Here is a 12,246-nt window from a genome sequence, read left to right on the forward strand (position 1 = left end):
AGTTGGTACAGATTACCATCAGTGTGATGGCTGAAGCCAGACACTAAATTCTTTCAGATAATAATTCCTTAAGAACTTGATGCCTTTTTGTGTCTTAATAGAAATCAATTTTTATAATGGAAAATCCAAGTAGAAAACAGATTTGTGTGTTTGTGCTTTGAGCCATCAGAACCTTTGGATTTCTAAAGCCATTGATTTAGTGCATTTCTAAACCATGGATCTGATCAGGATTATTGCTCTAACTTAATTCAGGAAGGGAGTCAGCATCAGCTGGAGGCTGGACTAGATGACCATAGGCATGTCTTCCAGACCCTGGCCAGCTGTGAAATCCTGAGTTGGAAGGGTTAAAATGGGGACTTATTTTTTTTATGGTTTTAGTTGAATAAGGAGGCCCTGTGGATCTATAGAAAGTCCCCTCTCTCCACTGCCACCAGTTTTTTAAGTTACTTTTTAGTCCCAAGTTTCCTTGCAATTTTGCAAATCATGGTGACTCCAGCCAAGCACTGCTGACCTGCCTGTCAAGAATTGATTCTTTGTTCCTTCACACCTTTCCATCTGGAAGAATACATTTCTTAAAAAGCTTTATATCACAGGAGCCGAGGTGAAGGAGCCAATTTATAGAATATAATGTATAATCAAAGACTTTTCTCATTTTTTCAGCTGAAATAATGGATATCGCTTCACAGGCAAAGGAAAGCTGACTGTAATCATCTTTTGTCTAAAGCCATTTTTTCATCCTCAAGACCAGTAACAGAGAAATGGAACAAGTCCATACAGATTTCCTGGTAACAATATCAGTTCACCCTTGCCATTTGACAGTCCACTCAAATTTCCAATGTAGAAAAATTTAAAAACTCCATTGGATCTAATTTAATTAAGGTCTAGTCAGGAACAAAGAACGCAGGTTATTTAAAATTTCCTGGCCAGTAGCTGGCAAAAGAAGTAAGATCATTAATAGAGAGTATTAGGTCTGCACAGTTTGGGGGAGTTTTTTTAAAGCTAAAACTATTGATTTCTCCTACATTAAAATAGATATCTATTGTATAAAATCTGAAAAATAAAAATACTTACAATCGGTAACATTTATTGAATACTTGCTCTGTGCTGGGCATGGTGCTTTACGTGTATTGGGTCATTAAATTCTCACCATCAGCCCAGATATTTGAGCCTCAGAGCCTGCACTTTTAAGTGCTACAAATTCTGGTTCTACTGTTTAGTAGCAGTGTGACAAGTATACTCACTTGACTTTTTTTGCCTCAGTTTCCTAATCTGCGCAGTGGTAATAATAGTGCCTCCCTCATAGCAATGCTGATTATTGAGTGAGTTAATGCATATTTAGTTCTTAGAACACTGCTTGGCCCGTAATAAGTGGTATATGAGAGTTGGTTGTTATTTTTATTACTATACTATAAAAAAGAATCATCTTGGGGCAGTTCCAAGATGGCCGAATAGGAACAGCTCCAGTCTACAGCTCCCAGCATGAGCGACACAGAAGATGGGTGATTTCTGCATTTCCAACTGAGGTACCGGGTTCATCTCACTGGGGCTTGTTGGACAGTGTTTGCAGGACAGTGGGTGCAGCACACCGAGCGTGAGCAGAAGCAGGGCGAGGCATCGCCTCACCCGGGAAGCGCAAGGGATCAGGGAATTCCTTTTGCTAGCCAAGCAAAGCTGTGACAGATGGCACCTGGAAAATCGGGTCACTCCCACCCTAATACTGCGCTTTTCCAATGGTCTTAGCAAACGGCACACCAGGAGATTGTATCCCGTGCCTGGCTTGCATGGTCCCACGCCCACGGAGGCTCGCTCATTGCTAGCACAGCAGTCTGAGATGGAACTGCAAGGCAGCAGCGAGGCTGGGGGAGGGGTGCCTGCCATTGCTGAGGCTTGAGTAGGTAAACAAAGCAGCTGGGAAGCTCTAACTGGGTGGAGCCCACCGCAGCTCAAGGAGGCCTGCCTGCCTCTGTAGACTCCACCTCTGGAGGCAGGGCATAGCCAAACAAAAGGCAGCAGAAACCTCTGCAGACTTAAATGTCCCTGTCTGACAGCTTTGAAGAGAGTAGTGGTTCTTCCAGCATGGAGTTTGAGATCTGAGAACGGATAGAGTGCCTCCTCAAGTGGGTCCCTGACCCCCAAGTTGCCTAACTGGGACGCACCCCTGAGTAGGGGCAGACTGACACCTCACACGGCCAGGTACCCCTCTGAAATGAAACTTCCAGAAGAACGATCAGGCAGCAACATTGCTGTTCAGCAATATTCGTTGTTCTGCAGCCTCCGCTGCTGATACCGAGCCAAACAGGGTCTGGAGTGGTCCTCCAGCAAACTCCAACAGACCTGCAGCTGAGAGTCCTGACTGTTAGAAGGAAAACTAACAAACAGAAAGGACATCCACACCAAAACCCTATCTGTAGATCACCATCATCAAAGAGCAAAGGTAGATAAAGCCACAAAGATGGGAAAAAAACAGAGCAGAAAAACTGAAAGTTCTAAAAATCAGAGTGCCTCTCCTCCTTCAAAGGAATGCAGCTCCTCACCAGCCATGGAACAAAGCTGGATGGAGAATGACTTTGACGAGTTGAGAGAAGAAGGCTTCAGATGATCAAATTTCTCTGAGCTAAAGGAGGAAGTTCGAACCCATCGCAAAGAAGTTAAAAACCTTGAAAAAAGATTAGACGAATGGCTAACTAGAATAACCAATGCAGAGAAGTCCTTAAAGGACCTGATGGAGCTTAAAACCATGGCACGAGAACTACGTGACGAATGCATAAGCTTCAGTAGCCAATTTGATCAACTGGAAGAAAGGGTATCAGCGATGGAAGATCAAATGAATGAAATGAAGCAAGAAGTGAAGTTTAGAGAAAAAAGAATAAAAAGAACAAAGCCTCCAAGAAATATGGGACTATGTGAAAAGACCAAATCTACATCTGATTGGTGTACCTGAAAGTGACAGGGAGAATGGAACCAAGTTGGAAAACACTCTGCAGGATATTATCCAGGAGAACTTCCCCAACCTAGCAACGCAGGCCAACATTCAAATTCAGTAGATACAGAGAACACCACAAAGATACTCCTTGAGAAGAGCAACTCCAAGACACATAATTGTCAGATTCACCAAAGTTGAAATGAAGGAAAAAATGTTAAGGGCAGCCAGAGAGAAAGGTCGGGTTACCCTCAAAGGGAAGCCCATCAGACTAACAGTTGATCTCTCGGCAGAAACTCTACAAGCCAGAAGAGAGTGCGGGCCAATATTCAACATTCTTAAAGAAAAGAATTTTAAACCCAGAATTTCATATCCAGCCAAACTAAGCTTCATAAGTGAAGGAGAAATAAAATCCTTTACAGACAAGCAAATGCTGAGAGATTTTGTCACCACCAGGCCTGCCCTAAAAGAGCTCCTGAAGGAAGCACTAAACATGGAAAGGAACAACCAGTATCAGCCACTGCAAAAACATGCCAAATTGTAAAGACCATCAATGCTAGGAAGAAACTGCATCAACCTAACGAGCAAAATAACCAGCTAACATCACAATAATGGAATCAAATCCACACGTAACAATATTAACCTTAAATGTAGATGGGCTAAATGCTCCAATTGAAAGACACAGACTGGCAAATTGGATAGAGAGTCAAGACCCATCAGTGTGCTGTATTCAGGAAACCCATCTCATGTGCAGAGACACATAGGCTCAAAATAAAGGGATGGAGGAAGATCTACCAAGCAAATAGAAAACAAAAAAAGGCAGGGGTTGCAATCCTAGTCTCTAATAAAACAGACTTTAAACCAACAAAGATCAAAAGAGAAAAAGAAGGCCATTACATAATGGTAAAGGGATCAATTCAACAAGAAGAGCTAACTATCCTAAATATATATGCACCCAATACAGGAGCACCCGGATTCATAAAGCAAGTCCTTAGAGACCTACAAAGAGACTTAGACTCCCACACAATAATAATGGGAGACTTTAACACCCCACTGTCAACATTAGACAGATCAACGAGACAGAAAGTTAACAAGGATATCCAGGAATTGAACTCGGCTCTGCACCAAGCGGACCTAATAGACATCTACAGAACTCTCCATCCCAAATCAACAGAATATACATTCTTCTCAGCACCACACCATACTTATTCCAAAATTGACCACATAGTTGGAAGTAAAGCACTCCTCAGCAAATGTAAAAGAACAGAAATTATAACAAACTGTCTCTCAGACCACAGTGCAATCAAACTAGAACTCAGGATTAAGAAACTCACTCAAAACTGCTCAACTACATGGAAACTGAACAACCTGCTCCTGAATGACTACTGGGTACATAACGAAATGAAGGCAGAAATAGAGGTGTTCCTTGAAACCAATGAGAACAAAGACAGAACATACCAGAATCTCTGGGACACATTTAAAGCAGTGTGTAGAGGGAAATTATAGCACTAAATGCCCACAAGAGAAAGCAGGAAAGATCTAAAATTGACACCCTAACATCACAGTTAAAAGAACTAGAGAAGCAAGAGCAAACACATTCAAAAGACAGCAGAAGGCAAGAAATAACTAAGATCAAAGAAGAACTGAAGGAGATAGAGACACAAAAAACCCTTCAAAAAATTAATGAATCCAGGAGCTGGTTTTTTGAAAAGATCAACAAAATTGATAGACCACTAGCAAGATTAATAAAGAAGAAAAGAGAGAAGAATCAAATAGACACAACAAAAAATGATAAAGGGGTATCACCACTGATCCCACAGAAATACAAACTACCATCAGAGAATATTATAAACACCTCTACACAAATAAACTAGAAAATCTAGAAGAAATGGATAAACTCCTCGACACATACACCCTCCCAAGACTAAACCAGGAAGAAGTTGAATCTCTGAATAGACCAATAACAGGCTCTGAAATTGAGGCAATAATTAATAGCTTACCAACCAAAAAAAAATTCAGGACCAGATGGATTCACAGACGAATTCTACCAGAGGTACAAGGAGGAACTGGTACCATTCCTTCTGAAACTATTCCAATCAATAGAAAAAGAGGGAATCCTCCCTAACTCATTTTGTGAGGCCAGCATCATACTAATACCAAAGCCTGGCAGAGACACAACAAAAAAAGAGAATTTTAGACCAATATCCCTGATGAACATTGATGCAAAAATCCTCAATAAAATACTGGCAAACTGAATCCAGCAGCACATCAAAAAGCTTATCCACCATAATCAAGTGGGCTTCATCCCTGGGATGCAAGGCTGGTTCAACATACGCAAATCAATAAACATAATCCAGCATATAAACAGAACCAAAGACAAAAACCACATGATTATCTCAATAGATGCAGAAAAGGCCTTTAACAAAATTTAACAGCCCTTCATGCTAAAAACTCTCAATAAATTAGGTATTGATAGGACATATCTCAAAATAATAAGAGCTATTTATGACAAACCCACAGCCAATATCATACTGAATTGGCAAAAACTGGAAGCATTCCCTTTGAAAACTGGCACAAGACAGGGATGCCCTCTCTCACCACTCCTATTCAGCATAGTGTTGGAAGTTCTGGCCAGGGCAATCAGGCAGGAGAAAGAAATAAAGGGTATTCAATTAGGAAAAGAGGAAGTCAAATTGTCCCTGTTTGCAGATGACGTGATTGTATATCTAGAAAGCAGCATCGTCTCAGCCCCAAATCTCCTTAAGCTGATAAGCAAATTCAGCAAAGTCTCAGGATACAAAATCAATGTGCAAAAATCACAAGCATTCTTATACACCAATAACAGACAAACAGAGAGCCAAATCTTGAGTGAACTCCCATTCACAATTGCTTCAAAGAGAATAAAATACCTAGGAATCCAACTTACAAGGGATGTGAAGGACCTCTTCAAGGAGAACTACAAACCACTGGCTCAACGAAATAAAAGAGGATACAAACAAATGGAAGAACATTCCATACTCCTGAATAGGAAGAATCGATATCATGAAAATGGCCATACTGCCCAGGGTGATTTATAGATTCAATGCCATCCCCATCAAGCTACCAATGACTTTCTTCACAGAATTGGAAAAAATTACTTTAAAGTTCATATGGAACCAAAAAAGAGCCCACATTGCCAAGTCAATCCTAAGCCAAAAGAACAAAGCTGGAGGCATCACACTACCTGAGTTCAAACTATACTACAAGGCTACAGTAACCAAAACAGCATGGTACTGGTACCAAAACAGAGATCTAGACCAATGGAACAGAACAGAGCCCTCAGAAACAATACCACACATCTACAACTATCTGATCCTTGACAAACCTGAGAAAAACAAGCAATGGGGAAAGGATTCCCTGTTTAACAAATGGTGCTGGGAAAACTGGCTAGCCATATGTAGAAAGCTGAAACTGGATCCCTTCCTTACACCTTATACAAAAATTAATTCAAGATGGATTAAAGACTTAAATGTTAGACCTAAAACCATAAAAACCCTAGAAGAAAACCTAGGCAGTACCATTCAGGACATAGGCATGGGCAAGGACTTCATGTCTAAAACACCAAAAGCAATGGCAACAAAAGACAAAATTGACAAATGGGATCTAATTAAACTAAAGAGCTTCTGCACAGCAAAAGAAACTACCATCAGAGTGAACAGGCAACCTACAGAATGGGAGAAAAGTTTTGCAATCTACTCATCTGACAAAGGGCTAATATCCAGAATCTACAAAGAACTCAAACAAATTTACAAGAAAAAAACGAACAACCCCATCAACAAGCGGGCAAAGGATATGAACAGACACTTCTCAAAAGAAGACATTTACTCAGCCAACAGACACATGAAAAAATGCTCATCATCACTGGCCATCAGAGAAATGCAAATCAAAACCACAATGAGATACCATCTCACACCAGTTAGAATGGCGATCATTAAAAAGTCAGGAAACAACAGGTGCTAGAGAGGATGTGGAGAAATAGGAACACTTTTACACTGTTGATGGGACTGTAAACTAGTTCAACCATTGTGGAAGTCAGTGTGGCGATTCCTCAGGGATGTAGAACTAGAAATACCGTTTGACCCAGCCATCCCATTACTGGGTATATACCCAAAGGATTATAAATCATGCTGCTATAAAGACACATGCATATGTATGTTTATTGCAGCAGTATTCACAATAGCAAAAACTTGGAACCAACCCAAATGTCCAACAATGATAGACTGGATTAAGAAAATGTGGCACATATACATCATGGAATACTATGCAGCCATGAGAAATGATGAGTTCACGTCCTTTGTAGGGACATGGATGAAGCTGGAAACCATCATTCTCAGCAAACTATTGCAAGGACAAAAAACCAAACACCACATGTTCTCACTCATAGGTGGGAATTGAACAATGAGAACACTTGGACACAGGAAGGGGAACATCACACACCAGGGCCTGTTGTGGGGTGGGGGGAGGGGGGAGGGATAGCATTAGGTGATATACCTAATGTAAATGATGAGTTAATGGGTGCAGCACACCAACATGGCACATGTATACATATGTAACAAACCTGCACGTTGTGCACATGTACCCTAGAACTTAAAGTGTAATAAAAAAAATATTTAAAAAAAATCATCCTTACATTTGATATTTGAATGGACAAATGAACTGTATGTAATATTTTTGGGTCAACTGGGGGAATTTTGAACATAGTCTCAGCAGTAGATGAGATAAAATGTACTGAAAGAGAAAGTTACTAAAAAAACAAAACCAGATTGAGGAATGGTATGTACAATAAAATTTTATATTGATGTAAAACTAGAAAGAGGTGTGTGTGTGTGTGTGTGTGTGTGTGTGCATGTGTGCGTGTATGTGTATAAAGACCTGGAAAGGTAAACATTAAGGTAATGAGCATTGGTGGACACTGATGGTAATTAAATTGATTTAATTAAATGCAAAAATTTCCTGTAGTGCACATGTGCTGCTTCTGTAACTATACTTTTTAAAAGTACAAACAAGATAATAAAAAGTTAACCAATTTAAAAAAAAAAGAATCATCTTTTATACAACCATAATTTTGGCATATATAATTTGAGTATTTTCCTATAATTATGTGTGTATATGTTGCTTTAAGATATATTTTATGTATCTGCATATAAATATATATAAAATATTATATATGAAATAAGCAATATGTATATTTTAAAAGCAGAACTGGGATCATACAAACACGTCAAGTGGGAAGGAAAACAGGTTACTGTCTTGTGAAGACTTTTCCATGTTGTTAAATATTCTCTTAAAACATAATATTTAGCCAGGTGTGCTGGCTCACTCCTGTAATCCCAACATTTTGGGAGGCCAAGGCAGGAGGATCACTTGAGCCCAGGAGATTGATACCAGCCTGGACAACATGGCAAAACCCTGTCTCTACAAAAAATACAAAAAAATTAGCTGGGCATGGTAGTGTGTACCTGTAGTCCCAGCTACTTGGGTAGGAGGCTGAGGTGGGAAGATCGCCTGAGTCTGGGAGTTTGGGGCTGAGGTGAGCTGTGATTGTGCCACTGCATTCCAGTCTGACAGACAGAGACCTTGTCTCAAAAAAAAAAAAAAAAAAAAACACCATAATATTTGAAGACTGCATAGTGTTTTCTCACACGGCTATAATTTTGCTAATCGTTTTTGTTGGGCCTTTAAGTTACTTTCAATTGCTCACTATTCTGAGTAATACTGTACTGAAAAAGTAGCTTACATAGAAATTTGTGCACATGTGATTTTATAATGAGAATCAGTTTTAAGGAGTAAGTTGCTGGATGATAGGGTTTTGGCATATTTCAAAGGGGGTTGGTATGTTTTGCTGCATCATCCCCAAAAGGGCTAGCCCAGTGTACCATCCCACCAGTCATGTATAATAAAAGTGTTTGTTTCTTCACACTCTCATCAACTCTAGGTGCTAAATGTTAGGGCAAAATTCCTGAAAGTGCTTCTCAGCAGTTTTCCATCTGTTTGTTTTGCCCTCTTTCTTTCTTATTAGGGAGTATGGCATGAGTGAGTGTAGGTGGGAGGGGTAGGCTGTCTCTGAAGGACACGAGTAAAACTGAAGATGGGGGCCAACTGGGGTGCAGTCTGATGGAGGCACACATGCTGCGAGTGAGGTCATCATATGTAAGCCTGCCCTGCCCCTTTGGCTACTAGAAACTGCATTGGGTTGGAGGGCCTAGCCTGCTCCTGTGGACCGTTAGAGGTCCATGAATGGATTTCATGAAGTCTGAGCTCACTAGCCACAGGTGAAAAGTTGTGTATGTTTCCAGAGCCTGATACAAAATAGGAGGGTAGGTGGCTGCCACTGCCAAGACACATGTAGGATATGAAAGGGATTTACAGTCTAATCAGTGACCCCAGAGCTTCCTGTGGTTCCTCAGCATCTTTCTTTTTTCCCGTAAAGTCCTGGAGGAAAGACACCATTCAAAGCTAAGAAGCTGGCCAGATGCAGTGGCTCATGCCTGTAATCCCAGCACTGTAGGAGGCCGAGATGGGAGGATTACTTGAGCCTAAGAGTTTGAGACCGACCTGGACAACATAGTGAGATCCTGTCTCTACAAAAAATAAAAAAAAAGCTGGTGTGGTGGTGCATACCTTTAGTCCCAGTTACTTGGGAGGCTGAGGTGGGAGGATTGCTTAAGCCCAAGACGCTGAGGCTGCAGTGAGCCATGATCGAGTCCAGCCTGGGTGACAGAGCATGACCCTGTCTCAAAAACAATAAAAACAACCCCAAAGCCAAGAAGCTGTTTTAACCAGACAGCTTTTTCCTCCATCCATGGTTATTAGTTTTAGGTACAGTCTGGCTGTGGTTGCTTTCCTGAGTTATCAAGATCTCAAGAATGACAGGTTCAAGGCTATAGATGTTATTGCTGTTGAATCACGTCTTTGTTCCATGGGGATGCTGTCCTGTCAGTCACAGATCTTACAGAGGCCAGGCACAAGAAGTGGGGTGCACCTGTACTATGCTTGCTGGTGAAAGGAGATGGCCACCTGTCTTGGTCCATTTGTGCTGTAACAAAATACTTTAGACTGAGTCATCTATAAACAGAAACGTATTGCTCACAGTTTTAGGGGCTGGGAAGTTCAAGATCAAGTGGCCAGCAGATTCAGTGTCTAGTGAGGGCCCAGTTTCTGTTTTAAAGAGGGCGGAAGGAACAAACAGGCTCTCTATCCTTATGACCTAAGCATCTCCCAGATGCCCCACTTCCCACCACCACTGCACAGGAAATTAAGTTTCAGATTATGAATTTTGGGGGGACACTCTTACCAATGATGGTAAGAGTATGATCTCTGGGAGGCCAGAGCGATAGTAAATGTTATCTCACATTATTATGAAACGATTTGAGCATCTCCTGTGTTAGCATTCTTTATTAGGAGTCACTTTAATGTAAACCATAAAGAAAACACCGTTTCTTCTTCTGGGAAGTTAATTACCTTATGTGGGAGGTAGAACAAGAACACCTGAATAATGGTTTTAAAATGATACTAAAATGGGCCAGGTGCGGTGACTCATGCCTGTAATCCCAGCACTTTGGAAGGCTGAGGTGGGTGGAACACCGGAGGTCAGAAGTTCGAGACCAGCCTTGCCAACGTGGTGAAACCCTGTCTCTACTAAAAATACAAAATTAGCTGGGCGTGGTGGCACATGCCTGTAGTCCCAGCTACTCGGAGGCTGAGATGGGAGAATCTCTTGAACCTGGGAGGCAGAGGCTGCAGTGAGCCGAGATTGTGCCACTGCACTCCAGCCTGGGCGAGACAGAGCGAGACTTTGTCTCAAAAAAATAAAAAATAAGATAAAATAAAATGATAGTAAAGTAGACTAGTCAGAGTCCATTGGAATTGATTCAGTAAATCTTGGACAGAGGTAAGCTCTGTAAGTCAGGTATAGTCACAACTTGGCAGAAGAAAAGAGGGAAGCAAAAAGCAAGTTGGGGAAATGTCACATGTAAGTTGTCACCAGGCTGTAGTAAATAGGTATGCTTAGCCAAGGCCACATTTCAGTGGTTCACATGGGTCTGGTGTGTATGGTGAAGCCCTACCTGAAATGCATCTCCAAAGAGCTTTTGTGTTCCTTGCCTCTTGGATTCTTGCAACGGTTCTTGGACAATGGCAGAGTAGCTCTAATGCTGTCTCTGAGGACAAAACCCGACCCAGGCAGTTCTTCTGACTTGGGCAAAGTGAAAGGGGAATCATTGTCAGCACCAGGGTCTCCTGACTCTGGTGACGGGTGGTTGAGATTTGTAAAGCGCATAGGAACAATAATTAGATCCACTCATCCCAGAGTTCTCAGACTGGGGCACTTAACATTCTTAACTTATCTTTCAACAGAAACAGCAGCAGAAAGATGCCCTCATTCTCTTCTTCAACAGAACAGCTGAAGCTAAAATCCCATCTGTCATGTAAGTGGTCACTAAGTGTCGACCTCTCTATCTCTCATCTTTAAAAAAAAAAAAACAACTTATTACTTTATTCTGCCTGAATGATTTTACTGCTTCTAAGAAATGACCAGAGATTATTAAATGTGCCTTTTGTTGAGGAAGGAAAAAATAAAACAGATGATCAGAGAGTAGAATTATAGCTGCCTTGAAAATAAAGTTTAGGGGCCAGGCTCACGCCTGTAATCGCAGCACTTTGGGAGGCCAAGGTGGGAGGATTGCTTGAGTCCAGGAGTTTGAGACCAGCCTGGACAACATAGTGAGACCCCATTTATACAAAAAATGAACAGAATTAGCTGGGCATGGTGGCATGCACCTGTGGTCCCAACTACTCAGGAGGCTGAGGAGGGAGGATTGCTTGGGAGGGAGGACGGTCGAGGCTGCAATGAGCTAAGGTGGTGCCACTGCACTCCAGCCTAAGCAAGAGACTAAAACCCTGTCTCAAGGGAAAAATGAAAAAAGTAAAAGTTTAGGGCACCCTGCCGTTAATTACACACAAGGCATAAGTTGGCCGGCAACTGGAGCAACTACTAGGATGTACCTGGGTCTCTAAGAGATCCTGTCTTGAGCCAAGTAGGCTGGAGCTGCTGCTCCTTAAAAGGAGGGTGGGGTTGTCCCCAACACCAAAATGGAGAGTTTTTCTAGGAGAACTGTGATCATTTGCCCTTAGGGAAAAAAAAATTAGAAGGAAAAGCTGCCTTATGGGGATACTTGGGTCTTCCCCGAGGTCAGGAATTGTCATCCATTACTTACCTAAATAAAAAGACAAATGTCAAAATTTGTTCAAAAGATATGGTCATATGGCCATTGTCACGCCTAGTTCTA

At 41.5% G+C, this 12,246-nt stretch overlaps 1 protein-coding gene across 13 annotated transcripts in view; it reads left to right on the forward strand.

Moving 5' to 3' along the window:
• The window catches only part of SMARCAL1 (SNF2 related chromatin remodeling annealing helicase 1), a 76,805-nt gene that overhangs the window by 47,025 nt on the left and 17,534 nt on the right, over positions 1-12,246 (forward strand). For all 13 annotated transcript variants that reach the window (XM_004033180.2, XM_004033181.3, XM_019022003.3 and 10 more), the window contains one exon: positions 11,315-11,385. In XM_004033180.2, coding sequence (XP_004033228.2) covers positions 11,315-11,385 — 71 coding nt within the window. The remainder of the gene's footprint in view (positions 1-11,314; positions 11,386-12,246) is intronic.

Source organism: Gorilla gorilla, chromosome 11 (assembly GCF_029281585.2).
Source record: "Gorilla gorilla gorilla isolate KB3781 chromosome 11, NHGRI_mGorGor1-v2.1_pri, whole genome shotgun sequence".
NCBI classification, from domain to species: domain Eukaryota; kingdom Metazoa; phylum Chordata; class Mammalia; order Primates; family Hominidae; genus Gorilla; species Gorilla gorilla.